This window comes from Tamandua tetradactyla, chromosome 12 (assembly GCF_023851605.1).
Source record: "Tamandua tetradactyla isolate mTamTet1 chromosome 12, mTamTet1.pri, whole genome shotgun sequence".
Classification (NCBI taxonomy): domain Eukaryota; kingdom Metazoa; phylum Chordata; class Mammalia; order Pilosa; family Myrmecophagidae; genus Tamandua; species Tamandua tetradactyla.
This window is the reverse complement of record NC_135338.1, coordinates 63,142,687-63,158,251: the sequence shown is the minus strand read 5'-3', so window position 1 is coordinate 63,158,251 and position 15,565 is coordinate 63,142,687. Positions and strand designations below refer to the sequence as shown.

The 15,565-nt window shown below is 40.8% G+C and overlaps 1 protein-coding gene across 5 annotated transcripts in view; it reads right to left on the bottom strand.

Moving 5' to 3' along the window:
- The window catches only part of PPP2R5C (protein phosphatase 2 regulatory subunit B'gamma), a 211,173-nt gene that overhangs the window by 166,860 nt on the left and 28,748 nt on the right, over positions 1 to 15,565 (bottom strand). For 4 of the 5 annotated variants that reach the window (XM_077123579.1, XM_077123573.1, XM_077123571.1 and 1 more), the window contains exon 3: positions 13,991 to 14,153. The exons of the other annotated variant lie outside the window; for it this stretch is intronic. In XM_077123579.1, the coding sequence (XP_076979694.1) occupies positions 13,991 to 14,153 (163 nt within the window). The remainder of the gene's footprint in view (positions 1 to 13,990; positions 14,154 to 15,565) is intronic. 5 annotated transcript variants of the gene reach the window in all.

Genomic DNA, 15,565 nt, shown 5'->3' with positions numbered 1-15,565 from the left:
TATAAATGTCGTACATTTATATTTGTAATTAATATATCATACATTAAGTATATAATTATATAGTTTTATATTAGTCCTATGAAATTATATAAATATTATATATTAAGTACATATATAACACATAGTAATCATATAAATATATTGAAGTTCTATTATCTTTGATATCCTTGAGGACCCAGGATTCTTGGTGTGGCAAGAAGGAGACAGAGATGTGGGATAGAAGTTAAGTAAAGAGCCTATAATCCTGGATTTGAACTAGAAACCATATTTCTGAGGTGGTTCACTAGTTCATAAACAAGTCTTCTAATAGTAATGAGCCTTCTAGCTATTCTCCACTAACAGAAATCAGGGTTTCTTATGGCTAACTCTAAATCTATATAGAAATGGAAAGAGCCAAGGTCATCCTGAAGAAAAAGATGAAGCATGCTACCTGACATCAAGATCTGTGGGGATGTCACATTGTTCAACTGAGCCGAGGCTGGACAAGCCAAAAGAACAAAACAAGAATCCAGAAACAGACTTGCACATTTACAGTCACTTTATCTGTGACAGTAAGGCTGCTGCAGTGGGTAAAGGAAGATCTTTTTAATAAAGGGCGAGAGGCCAAATGGATAGTCATATGGAACAAACTAAATTTTGACATCTAACATCACACCAGACTGAAATAGCAGTTCTACATGGATTGTACAGTTAAACCTGAAAGGTAAAACAAAGTTTTAAGAAAATAAAACAACATAGGCCTACAGCTTCATTACTTTGTGGAAGCCAAAATTTATTAAACAGGACATAAAAGTTCAAAACATATCTTTAAAAGTGAAAATGCAAGACAAAAAGAGTAGAAGAAAATGTATTAGTTAGGGTTCTCTAGAGAAACAGAATCAACAGCGAACACTTGCAAATATAAAATTTATAAAAGTGTCTTACGTGACCGCAGGAACGCAGAATCCAAAATCCACAGGGCAGGGTGTGAAGCCGACGACTCCGATGGAGGGTCTGGATGAACTCCACAGGAGAGGCTCACTAGCTGAAGCAGGAATGGAACCTGTCTCCTTTGAGTCCTCCTTAAAAGGCTTTCTGTGATTAGATTTAGCATCAATAACTGCAGAAGACACCCCCCTTTGGCTGATTACAAATGCAATCAGCTGTGGATGTAGCTGACGTGATCATGACCTAATCCTATGAAATGTCCTCATTGCAACAGACAGGCCAGTGCTTGCCCAATCAGATAAACAGGTAACCTCAACTTGGCCAAGTTGAAACATGTCCCTAACCATGACAGTCTACCCCTTGTCAACTTGGTACCTATATATATTATCACCTTAAACCATACTTAATTTCCAAATGAAAACAAATAAGCACACATTTTTTTTTCTTTTACCTGACAATACTCAACTGTCCTGCATATAACTGGAAACACATTAAATCTCTCCAGAATAGGGTGCAAATCCTTGGGCAACATTCATTCTTAAACTTGATATCTTACAACTTAAATAGTATAACATGAACAAAACAGCATTATAGTCCTTGTTTCTGTAACTGATCATGTGGTCGAAGTTCATATTTATCACTACCTTCTTCCATTACCCATTCCATGTTCCCTTTACCCTCAGCAAGCACTTCAGCTGGCCGTGGTTCTTTGCCTGGTGGGGTGACCCAAACCTTCATTCCTGAAGTGTCAGAGCCATTGGTAGTCCTGCCTGGATTGTGTTGTTGCAGTTTTCCATTGATTTTAATCACAGGGCATGGTAGTACTAAAAGACGCCCTAGGAGATCTCCTATATTCCAAGAAAACTGTTCTTTACCTCCATTATGTAGTTGCAGTCCTACTTCCTTCTGATAGTCAGGGTCAATTACCCCAGACAATAATGTAATCCCCTTCTTGGCTTGCTGATCCAGAGGCATAAGTAGCCCAAAGTGACCAGGTGGCAGTCTTAACTTCAAGTTCAGTGGAATCATTGTTGTTTCTCCTGGAGGAAGCACACCCGGTTTTGGAACTAAAACCTGTAGACCAGCAGAACTCAGGGTAGCAGGGACAGGAAGCAAAAATTTTCATAGCGTTGTGTTACTAAGAAACGATGATCATGCATCTATGTGATGATGTTAAGAATTACTGAGTGCATATGTAGAACGGTATGATTTCTAAATGTTGTGTTAATTTCTTTTTTTTTTCTTTCTTTCCGTTAATAAAAAAAAAAAATTTCATAGTGGATCACTAGGGGTAATAGTGAGTGGTACCACACCCATTTCCACCCCATGGATCCTGGCTATGGGAGAAATAGCACCATACAGCGGACGCTGATTCAGAGCATATACAGCTTCCTGGAGAACATTACCCCAGCCTTTCAAGGTATTGCCACCTAGTTGGCACCGTAATTGAGTTTTCAAAAGGCCATTCCACCGTTCTATCAATCCAGCTGCTTGTGGATGATGGGGAACATGGTAAGACCAGAGAATTCCATGAACATGTGCCCATTTCTGCACTTCATTTGCTGTGAAGTGTGTTCCTTGATCTGAAGCAATGCTATGTGGAATACCATGACGATGGATAAGGCATTCTGTAAGCCCACGGATGGTAGTTTTGGCGGAAGCATTGCGTGCAGGGAAAGCAAACCCATATCCAGAGTATGTGTCTATGCCAGTTAGAACAAATCGTTGCCCCTTCCATGAAGGGAGTGGTCCAATGTAACCAACCTGCCACCATGTAGCTTGCTGGTCACCTCGGGGAATGGTGCCATATTGGGGGCTGGGTGTGGGTCTCTGCTGCTGGCAGATTGGGCACTCAGCAGTGGCTGTAGCCAGGTCAGCATTGGTGAGTGGAAGTCCATGTTGCTAAGCCCATGCATAACCTTCATCCCTACCACCATGACCACTTTGTTCATGAGCCTATTGGGCAATGACAGGAGTTGCTGGGGAAAGAGGCTGACTGGTATCCACAGAACGGGTCATCTTATCCACTTGATTATTAAAATCTTCCTCTGCTGAAGTCACCCTCTGGTATGTATTTACATGGGACACAAATATCTTCATGTTTTTAGCCCACTCAGAAAGGTCTATCCACATACTTCTTCCCCAGACCTCTTTGTCACCAATTTTCCAATTATGGTATTTCCAAGTTCTTGACCATCCAGCCAAACCATTAGCAACAGCCCACGAGTCAGTACACAAATGCACCTCTGCCAGTTTTCCTTCCAAGCAAAATGAACAACCAGGTGCACTGCTCGAAGTTCTGCCCACTGGGAGGACTTCCCCTGACCACTGTCCTTTAAGAACACCCCAGAAAGGGGTTGTAATGCTGCAGCTGTCCACTTTCGGGTGGTACCTGCATATCGTGCTGAACCATCTGTAAACCAGGCCCGAGTTTTCTCTTCCTCAGTCAATTCACTGTAAGGAACTCCCCAAGAGGCCATAGCTCTGGTCTGGGAAAGAGAAGTTAATGTGGCAGCAGGAGTGGAAACCATGGGCATTTGTGCCACTTCTTCATGTAACTTACTTGTGCCTTCAGGACCTGCTCTGGCTCTATCTCGTATATACCATTTCCACTTTACAATAGAGTGTTGCTGTGCATGCCCAACTTTATGGCTTGGTGGGTCAGACAACATCCAACTCATGATAGGCAACTCAGGTCTCATGGTAACTTGGTGGCCCATGGTTAAGCGTTCAGTCTCTACTAAGGCCCAGTAGCAGGCCAAAAGCTGTTTCTCAAAAGGAGAGTAGTTATCTGCAGCAGATAGTAAGGCTTTGCTCCAAAATCCTAAGCATCTGCATTGTGATTCTCCTATAGGGGCCTGCCAAAGGCTCCAGACAGCATCTCTATTTGCCACTGACACTTCCAGCACCATTGGATCTGCTGGATCATACGGCCTAAGTGGCACAGCAGCTTGTACAGCAGCCTGGACCTGTCACAGAGTCTCCTCTTGTTCAGGTCCCCACTCAAAATTAGCAGCTTTTCTGGTCACTCGATAAATGGGCCGGAGTAGCACACCCAAATGAGGAATATGTTGTCGCCAAAATCCAAAAAGACCAACTAGGTGTTGTGCCTCTTTTTTGGTTGTAGGAGGGGCCAGATGCAGCAACTTATTCTTCACCTTAGAAAGGATATCTTGACATGCCCCACACCACTGGACACCTAGAAATTTCACTGAGGTGGAAGGCCCCTGTATCTTTGTTGGATTTATCTCCCATCCTCTGACACGCAGATGCCTTACCAGTAAATCTAGAGTAGTTGCTACTTCTTGCTCACTAGGTCCAATCAACATGATATCATCAATATAATGGGCCAGTGTGATGTCTTGTGGGAGGGAGAAACGATCAAGGTCTCTGCGAACAAGATTATGACATAGGGCTGGAGAGTTGATATACCCCTGAGGTAGGACAGTGAAAGTATATTGCTGACCTTGCCAGCTGAAAGCAAACTGTTTCTGGTGGTCCTTACTAATAGCTATTGTGAAAAAAACATTTGCCAGATCAATAGCTGCATACCAGGTACCAGGGGATGTACTGATTTGCTCAAGCAATGATACCACATCTGGAACAGCAGCTGCAATTGGAGTTACCACCTGGTTAAGCTTACAGTAATCCACTGTCATTCTCCAAGACCCATCTGTTTTCTGCACAGGCCAAATAGGAGAGTTGAACGGGGATGTGGTGGGAATCACCACCCCTGCATCTTTCAAGTCCTTAAGAGTGGCAGTAATCTCTGCAATCCCTCCAGGAATACAGTATTGCTTCTGATTTACTATTTTGCTTGGTAGGGGCAGTTCTAGTGGCTTCCACTTGCACTAGAATAGTAGCCCTCACTGCACGAGTTAGAGAGCCAATGTGGGGATTCTGCCAGTTGCTCAGCATGTCTATGCCAATTATACATTCTGGAACTGGAGAAATAACTACAGGATGGGTCCAGGGGCCCACTGGACCCACTGTGAGACGGATCTGAGCTAATACTCCATTGATCACCTGGCCTCCATAAGCCCCCCACTCTGACTGGTGGTCCAGAGTGATGTGTTGGGTCCCCTGGAATTAATGTCGCTTCTGAACCAGTGTCTAATAATCCCTGAAATATCTGATCATTTCCTTTTCCCCAATGCACAGCTACCCTGGTAAGAGGCCATTGGTCTCCTTGGGGAAGGCTTGGAGGAAGATTAACAGTATAAATTTGTGGCAGTGTAACAGATTTCTCCCTCAAAGGCACCTGGCCTCCCCTTCATTCAAGGGATTCTGGGTCTGTAAACTGTTTCAAGTCTGGAAATTGATTAAGGGGCCGTGACTCTGTGTTTTTGTAGTTCAGGTTAGACTTCTGTTCACTTGACCCAGAACTCTTTTGTTTATACAGCTCAAGCAAGAATTTAGTAGACTGCCCTTCTATGGTACTTCTAGGTACCCCATGATTTACTAGCCAATGCCACAAATCTATGTGTGTCATATAATTTTGACACCTGCTTTGAGTTTGCTGTCTATTATAATAGCCACATCTACCCGGTCTTTGGTGATTAAGTGCTGCCACCTGGCTTCTGCCAACATGGGATCCTGTCATCCCCATTGTGTTTAAGGATTCCAGCTCAGTGACAGCAGTTCCTACAGTAATATCTGACCTACAGAGAAGTGCAACCTCAGAGCTCTTTAGGGATGATGGCGCTAGTCTCACAAATTTATTTCTCACTGTTCTGGTAAAAGGTGCATCCTCTGGACATCCTTGGGGTGTAAGAGCAGGCTTTGCATGATAAATCCACTCCAACATTCCAATCTCTCTAAGCCTCTGAGGTTAGAGAGGCAGTTCTGGCATATCAACCTCAGGTAATGCTGGCCACCTTTTGATCCATGTCTCAACCAACCATCCAAATAAACTGTTAATACCTTTTCTAACTGCTCGAGCTATAACCAGGGCAGTTCTGGCATATCAACCTCAGGTAATGCTGGCCACCTTTTGATCCATGTTTCAACCAACCATCCAAATAAACTGCTAATACCTTTTCTAACTGCTCGAGCTATAACACTGAATGCAGAATCTCTGCTTAGTGGGCCCATATCAATAAATTCAGCCTGATCCAGCCGTATATTCCTCCCACCATTATCCCACACTCTTAAAATCCATTGCCACACATATTCCCCTGATTTCTGTCTATATAAATTGGAGTATAACATACCTCCTCACGTGTGATACTTTGTACCTCACCTTTAGGAGCCTGTTGGGACTTTAGTCTAGCTATAGGTCTGGAAGAAATGAGGAGTGGTGGGGGTGGGTCATGAAAAGAATTAGAAATATCTTCCAAGCCATTTGCTTCAGGGCCTTCATTTGCAGTTTCACCTGGTGAAGCAGGATTACTCACTCTAGGGCTAATCCCTTCAGGAGGAGGTTGGGTGGCCAATTCCTCAAGGCAGGCTGGAGGTGGGGCGGCTATGTCCTCAGGGCAGACTATTACAGGGTTATCTGGAGAAGACTCAGCATGGCCTAGGGTTTCAACCTCGCCCCCAACATCATTAGCAATCCATATGTCACCATTCCATTTTTCAGGGTCCCACGCCTTTCCAATCAATACCCTCACTTTAATGGTAGACACCATGCAAGACTGAGATTTCAGTTTACGTTGTAAAATTACTACTCTAACAATAAGATTCTGAGTCTGATTTTCAGAGATCTCAAGTCTACGGCTACAGGAAATAAATAAGATTTTCCTTCAGGATACTCATAGAAACATCTACATCTTTCACACGGCACTTAAGCTTCTCGTTTGAAGCCTTAAGCCCATCCCTTTCACTCCTTAATGTAGCCAGTGTATCTAACAACAACCAACCAACATCTCTATAACTCTTATTTCTACAAAACTCTGTAAAGGTGTCAAAAACATTATCCCCCAGAGTCTGGCTTCGTACAAGCGAAGCATTAGGAGAATCGAATGATGATATTTTGACTATCTCCTTTGCCAACTCACTCCATGGTTTGGGAGTGCCATTCTGATTACGGGAATCAGAGTTCTTAGTGTCTCTGAGTCCAGTCAGAGTAGAAAACCATTCATAAAAACCCATTTTTAAGATTCTGTTTCTTAAGAACCACTCCTGGTACCAAGATGTATTAGTTAGGGTTTTCTAGAGAAACAGAATCAACAGCGAACACTTGCAAATATAAAATTTATAAAAGTGTCTTACATGACCGCAGGAATGCAGAGTCCAAAATCCACAGGGCAGGGTGTGAAGCCGATGACTCCGATGGAGGGTCTGGATGAACTCCACAGGAGAGGCTCACTAGCCGAAGCAGGAAAGGAGCCTGTCTCCTCTGAGTCCTCCTTAAAAGGCTTCCCGTGATTAGATTTAGCATCAATAACTGCAGAAGACACTCCCCTTTGGCTGATTACAAATGGAATCAGCTGTGGATGCAGCTGACGTGATCATGACCTAATCCTATGAAATGTCCTCATTGCAACAGACAGGCCAGCACTTGCCCAATCAGATAAACAGGTATCACAACTTGGCCAAGTTGACACATGTCCCTAACCATGACAGAAAACTTGCAATTAATATATCTATCAAGGACCTATATCTGAATTCCTACAAATCTATTGTTTAAAATTCAACAATGCACTAGAAAAATAGACCCAAAGATTTAAACTAGTACTTTACAAAATAATAAACCCTAATAGCCCAAAATATATGAAAAGATGCTCAAATTCATTTGTCATCAGTTAACTGGAAACTAAACCAGAATTAGATACCATTATACACATACCAAAACAAATAAAATGAAAAAGACAAACAAGAATGGAAAAAGGTTTCTGCAACACACACATAACCAGCAAAGAGGTCACTCCAGAATACCTAAGGAATTCCCATTAAAAAATTAAAATAACAAAACGTGCAATGGAAAAAATGGCCAATAAACATCTAAAAGATACATGGCCTCATCACAGAAATGTAAATTAAAACAATGAGATTCCACAGTGAGATTCCACATTGAGATAGGGTGATACTGGCATAAGGTAGGCATATAAATCAATACAACAGAATTTAGAGTCCAGAAATAAATCTTTACATTTCTAGTCAATTGATTTTTTCCCTCTTCCTTCCTGCTGTTATCCCTCCTTCCCTCCCTTCCGAGTCTGTTTTTCCTTGTATAATTTATATTTTCTTTTTTTCTCTTTTACTCTTTTTTTCACCCTTTCTCACTGAAATGACGATAAACAAAAGTGAAAAAATAAAACTGTATTACCTATTTGTAATATCATGCTGCTTCTTCCTGTTCACTCTCGGAAATTGCTACTCAAAATGTGATCTGCAGACCAGTGCTAGTCCTCAAACTCTTTGTAGTAGCCCACATTAAAAGAAATAGAGATATTATTGAGTAATTGTTTAGAGATTTCTCAGAAACATTCCATTGCCATGCCATGTAAGTCTGTAATCAGTGGCTTTGACTCAGTGTAGAGGGAATAAACCAGTTTGGGTGTTGATAAACTTGAGTGACGATTCAGTTAATTATTTTGACAAAGGTTCCTAGGCAACTCCAGGCGAAAGAAAAGTCCTTATAACAAAAGGTGCTGGAACAACTGAATACCCACATACAAAAATATGAACTTAGACCATTTCCTCACATTATATACAAAAATTAATTCAAAATAGATCATAGCCCTAGATAAAAGAATTAAAATTATAAAACTTTTAGGAGAAAAATCTTCATGACCTTAGGGTAGGCAAAGTGTTCTTACATGCTACAGGAAAAGCAAGACCCATAAAAGAAAAACATGATAAACTGAACATCATCAAAATTCAAAAATCTCTGCACCTCAAAAGACCCCAATAAGGTAATAAAAAGACAAGACAGATAATATTTGCTGCGGTTTGGCCCAACCGCTAAACTATCGGGGACCCTCTACTCCTCAGCTTCTCACTGCTTGCTAGACGACACTGCCGCACGCAGAAAAGGGGCTCGAGCCGGGGGTCTGGGTCCAAGGGGCGCGCGCAGGAGACCTCGCTGCGGGTCTAAAGGACTGGAGGCCGAGTCAATTAAGGCATGAAGCGAGGTAGCTTTATTGTTGGTAGACGCTTATGCCAGGGCCGCCAGAAGCCAAAGACCACGAGGCTTGACGAGCCCTGGATTATATACAGTTTGAGGAGAGGCGGAGTTAGGGCGTGGCCTCTAGGGCAGGGTAGCCAATCACACAGGGAGGACGGATGAGTGACTGTGACCATAGAGATGCTGTTCCTGAGTGTACCCGTAGCAGAGGATGTTGGGTAGGTGGAGGACTAAGGAGAAGGCCAATAGGGTTAGAGAGACAAGGCTGCATCATCACTAGTCGCTGGTGAGGCTTGTAATTCAGAGGCTTAGAAGAACCAGACGTGCCAAAATGGCGAGGGAGGGAGAGAAAGAGACTAAGTCACCAGGCCAAGAATAAAATTATGCCACAATTTGCAAATGATGTATCTGATAAAGAACGCATATCTAGAATATATAAAGAACTGGTACAATTCAGTAACAAGAAAACAATCAAGTTTAAAAATAGGTAAAAGATTTGAATAGATATTTCAACAAAGATTTACAAATGGCTAATGAGCACATTTGAAAAGATGCTCACCATCACTAGCCATGAGAGAAATGCAAATTAAAACCACAGTGAGACACACTATACACCACAATAACAAGTGTTGACAAGAATTGGGACAAACTGGAACCCTCATACACTGCTGGTGGGAATATAAAATGGTATATTTGCTTCAAAAAACAGTTTGGCAATTTTTTAAAAAACTAAACATAAACTTACCTTATAACCCAGCAATTCTACTCTCTTAAGTATTTACCCAAGAGAAATGAAATCATATGTCAACACAAAAACCTGAAACAAATGTTCATGCTGCATAACTCATAATAGCCCCAATCTGGAAACAATCCAATGTCCATCAACTAATGAATAAACAAAATGTGGTATATCTATAAATGAAATATTATTCAGCCACAAAGGAAATGAAATACTGAGAGATGCTATAATATGGATGAAATAAAAAAATCATACCAAGTGAGAGATGTAAAAGACTTCATATTGTATGATTCCATTTATATGAAATGTCCAGAAAAGGCAACTCTAGACAGAAAGCAGATCAGTGGTTTCCTGGAGCTGGGGAGGGAGAGAGGGTTGAGTGCAAGCAGGCAGGAAAAAATTTTGGGGGTGAAGGAAACGTTCTAAAGCTGGATTGTGGGGATGGCTGCACAACTCTATACATTTACTAAAATAATTAGGTTTTCCACTTTGGATGAAGTTTATAATATGTAACATATACCTCAATAAAGCTGCAAAAAGAAAAAGTCTATGACTTGAAAAATTAAAAAATATATATATACAGAAAAAAAAATCTAGGACAGAGCTGAAGGTGTACTCAGAGGAACACATGCCTTTTACTATTAAAAAAGAAAAGTAAAAATAAATGAATTCTGTATTCAATTTAATGAAAATAAAGTAAAATATAGGTAAAAGTAATAAACAAAAATAATAAACAAAAGAAAATAGGATAAGCAATTAAAGATAAAAGTAGAAATGAATGATATTGAAAAAAAACAAAATGATAGAATAAATGAACTAAAAGTCAGTTCTTAGAATAGTTCAATAAAACACATTTTTAAAAAAGTCCTAGTAAATGAAGGGAAAAAAAAGGTAAAATATACAGTATTTACAATAAGAAAGGAGACACCATAAGAGATGTAGAAGAGGTTGAAAAGAGTAATTAAAGAACATTATGTGGCGTTAATACATGACTGACTCACAGTGACCCATATGAAAGGAATCTACAAATTTTTAACAGAGAAAAGCACTGGGCCCACCTGAGCTCTAAGTCAACACTTTAGCCCTATTTCATGGATTTTAAGACACATTAGGTTATTTCACAATTTCATATTTCCCAAAGAATCCTTGATTTGATAAAATAGTAGAGCCAAAAAGAAAGAAAATTACAGACCAGCTCTATGTGTTAAAAAATGGATGCAAAGATTCTAAAGAAAATTAGTAAACTGAGTTCAGCATTATAAAAAATAAAAAAATACTACAACATTATAAAAAATAAAAATATACTACAATACAATTGAGGCTTATCTCAGTAATATGAGAATAGTGCAAAACCAGAAAATCTATCACACAGCAAATATCATATCAACATCTTAAGAGGAGAAATCACGCAGCGTCTGATGAGCCCTGGCAGCAGTGCACTCCAGGAAAACCCAAGGATCGCCCCACTGTCCGGGAGAGGGGTTGCTGAGCCATGAATGTAGCCTGTGAAGCACTGTTGCCTGGTAAAGAACATATGCCAGGAACCAAGAGACAAACCTTTACATCCAACGAGCAAGTGCTGAGGTCATTTCATAAAATGTGAAAAACAGGGATGTTGCTCTCACCTTCATTATTTATTCTTACTGGTTCTAGCTAATGTACCATAAAACTAAAATAACCAGCATATGCTGGTATAAACATGGGAAGGGAGATAAAACTACCTAATTACAAAGGACAGAACTACATATGCAGATGAGTAAAAGTTATGAGATTAATAAAGAGAATTTAGTAAGACAACTGCTCATCAACTAGAAATAAAAATCTAAAATCGTGGAATTGTAACCCATACCAAACTCAGAAACCTGTTCTACAATTAATTGTTGTGATGTGAAATTTATTGTTTTTATGTATATATGTCATTTAAAGAGAAGCAGGAGTATAACAGAGAAGAAAGGATTTAACAAATGAGTATGACTGCTGAATCATTATATTGATATTTCTATTGGTCTTCAGTGTCATGGAGCAGCTAGAAGAAAAAACAAAAAATCATGGAACTATAACCCATATCAAACTTTAAAATCTGTTCTATAACTACTTGTTAAAATGTACATGGAAATTTATTGCTTTTTTGTATATATGTCATATTTCACAATAAAAAAGTTTAAAAAGATGACTGCTTATAAGAAAACATTTAAAAATAAAATATAAGTTTTTCTCTATTTTAGCAAGAACTAATTAGAAACAGCAATGGAAAAAATATAGTTGACATGACAAAAACTACAAAGTACTCAGGAATAAATTTAACGAAAAGGTAGAGTCTTAAAAGAAAACCATGAAATCTTAGTCTCCAAACAAGATCCAGAATGATAGAGGAGCAAACCCACCTTTCTAGGTGGGAAAAGAATACCATAAAAATGTCACTCTTCCTCAAATTAATATATGAATTTAATGTAACACTAATCAAGTCCTATTTTTTTCTGAACTGAAGAAAAACATTTTTACACATACACAGAAGCACTAAATTTTAGAAGTCAAGAAAGAAAAGTCAAACAAGACAAGCAGGCAAACAGGTATACTGGCCTTGGGCACTGCCCACAAGAAATGATCCCTGTGCTCCCAGGCCAGCTGCCCTCATTAGACATTCTCCTGTATATGTGAAGTTATGATGGATAATTTAGGCTGTTTGGGGAACAGTAAAATTTTATTTGTCAGTATAAGTAAACTGCATATCATTCCTCCTAGGTAGAATGAGAAAAAGAACAAAGCGGAGGTGGAAAGGAGTGAAGAGGGGTGAAGAGAGGTGGAAAAAAGGCAAAGAAAGGTCTGTGCAGTGACTCCTTGAAAGAGGAGAAGGAAGATGAGGTCCACTCCAGTCTAGAGCTCACCTGTCTGAGCCCTGTGGGATGCACAGGCCTTCCCAAGCAGTTAGCAAGGCACAAGCTCAGCTCAGTGGTGAAGTTAGGGGCTGAACATCAACTCTCTCATCTCAGATGTCCACATTTCTAGGACTCTGGGGGAGGCTCGAGCATTTATTCTTTGATCATTGGTGGCAGTTTCCCACTAGCAGCCTGTCAGCGCCAAAGGTAGGAGGGGCTTGGCTGGGTTTAATGCTGTGCCCCCAGGAGCTGGAACAGGGCCTGTTTTATTTGTTGAATGACCAGCATCAGAAAGGCATGGTCTTCTGGGGAGGGGGAAACTTCATCAAAAAATTACTTCATATGCATATAATTTGCCACAAAGCAAAGCAAATATAAGCCAAGAATATAAGTAAAGTGCAATGAGAGGAGAGCAAGTGAGGGGCAGGAAATCCATCCATCCTGCCACCCATCTTGCTCTCTCTAACCATCCTTCCATCCACCGACCCATTTCTCCATCCTTCTACTCCTCTCACCCTCCCTCCTTCCCACCCACCATCACATTTGCATTGTGTTCTCACTATATGCCAAGCTCTGGAATACAGCTGTAAAGACAAACTTTCTGCTCTGAGTTCATACCCAATGAAAATGAAATGTAAGAGACCCAACATTGTGAACCAAAGGTATGAAAAATGTTTTCCAATATTTTCTATGTAGCAGACCAGTGTAATATTTAGTAAATATAGGTTTTTGGAGGTTCACATTTGACTTAAGGGTCCTCATGTTATTTTTCTTGATAAGGCTGTAAGTACCTCAAATTCAAAATCTCCCAAAGGAAGACTTTTAGGGATTGAACACCTTCAGCTGGAAAGGGTGACTATGGCATTTTGGATGAAATTCAAAGTAAAGTCAAAAGTGGTTTTCCCTGAGGAATCTCAAAGTACTACTAGATGGAGACAATCCCAAATGAAATTTCATAATACACTATAGTTTTAGCCCTTTATATCTCTAACATCAGAAAAATGAAAGGGCTGAACTGTAACTTTTATAGGTACTCTACTAGGAGTAATTGCTTTCTGAATTGCTGGAGTTTTAAGACAAATGGAAGATATGAATTACTAAAAGAAAAATGGGTTAGCTTTCATTATAATTAATATGAAAAGACTTTCTTCTGTTTTATTAATGTACTATACTTATTATCTTACACAGCTCTTTAAATTTAAATTACCAGGGAAGTAATTGAGGTAATGGCATTCAATCTAAACAAACTCAATAAAAAGGAAAAGCTAATCCTACAAATATAAACACAGCAAAGGCATAAGAAATGCTAGCAAATCAAAACACTACTCCTCCCCAAAAAGCCAAATTTTAATTTTTAAAAGAAAAAATGGACAATACCTTTTAAGGATGGTAGTTTTTGAAGTTCTCTATTATTGCTGGCACTAAACCTGGACGAATTCTGCCGTTTGTCTTTCTTCACGATGGGCTGAGGGACTGGGACTTTTATTTTACTAGACACTGCAGACTGGGGAACAGCAATACTGTTTTTCCTGCTGGGAATCTATTTCCAAAATAAAAACAAAGACAAATGTTGCATTTTACGGCACAATTAAAATATAGAAAAAACATACACAAAGGTTTTTCTCTAGGACAGTCTCCTCCTGTTCTACTATATAAACTCTAATCCCTTAGAGTCGCTGGTGTTTAAGGTCTACACCCTCCTTTAGGAAGTCAGATTTGGAGAGTCACAGGTATACCTGACTCCTCAGATCTTCGTTTAAACTGAGATTTCTATATAGCTACCAAATAAGTGACCACATGATGTGGTCCACTGGATGGTGCCACCCAAAGATGACCACATCCCAACTTCTAGGAATGTGACCTCCTTTCCTTGGCAAAAAGGACTCTGCAGGCGGCGCCAAGTGAAGAATCTGGAGGCGGGGAGCTTCTCCTGGAATTTGGGGTGGGGTCTACAAGGGGCCCGAAGAAGAGGGAGGCAGAGGATCAGAAATGGAGAAGGCGACGTCATGACAGAAGTGGAGATCAGTGGGTGGGAGGGAGACAGGAAGATGCTTGGCTATTGGCTCTGAAGTAGGAAAACGGGGCTCTAAGCCAAGGAACATGGACACAACCTCTAGGAGCCAGGAAAGGCAGGGAGCAGATGGATGTGCAGGGCAGCAACAGGAAACCAACACAGTTGACTACCATATGTAGTAGTAGGTCTGTGCTTTTCCCTTGAGCCTGAAGAAACCCTCTCATTTCCATGTTTCTCTTTCTTCGAGCCCATGCAGCTCTAGGCCCCAAAGCCAGACGCTCAACCCCAGCCTACTGCACAATGATGAGCGCTGTCCAGCAGCGAAGCAGCCAGCAAGCCAAGCTGGGAGATGGTCCGCCGCTGTAAAGATGCCAGTAAAAGCGGACGGGTGTCTCATGGCACGCCAGCAGCCATGGGGGCCCTGTGGTACCAGGGAACCCAGTGGACAGGCAGAGGTGGCTCCAAGCTGTGTGCCCCATTGCCCTCCCATCTCCTGCACCCCACTACAGCAGCGGCAATGACAGCTGTAATGTAATGTCCACCAGAGCTTCTTTACACAACTTATTCCTCCACTCCCTCACTTCCCAAAGGTTTGTGTCCTCAGATCAAACTCTATCCTAGCAATATAAACCCATGAAGCCTATTCCAATCAAGGAAGGCTGAGGAGCGTGAACACACCAAGGAGAGCTCATTTGCTCTCATCTATTCTCACCCTCAAATGAAATTTTTACTAAGAAATGAGAACTGCTTTATTTTTTAATCAAGTGCTGAACAACATTTGGAAACAGTTTCCCAGACTGACACCCAGGCAGGATTATGAGCTGGGAGGGAGGGCCAGGTTCTCCTTCCTGCCACAGTCTGCAACTATTTCCTCAAAATGGGCCTTCTTGGGCTGGGACCCAGGCATCCGTAGGTCCATTATTCTTTCCACTTGACCA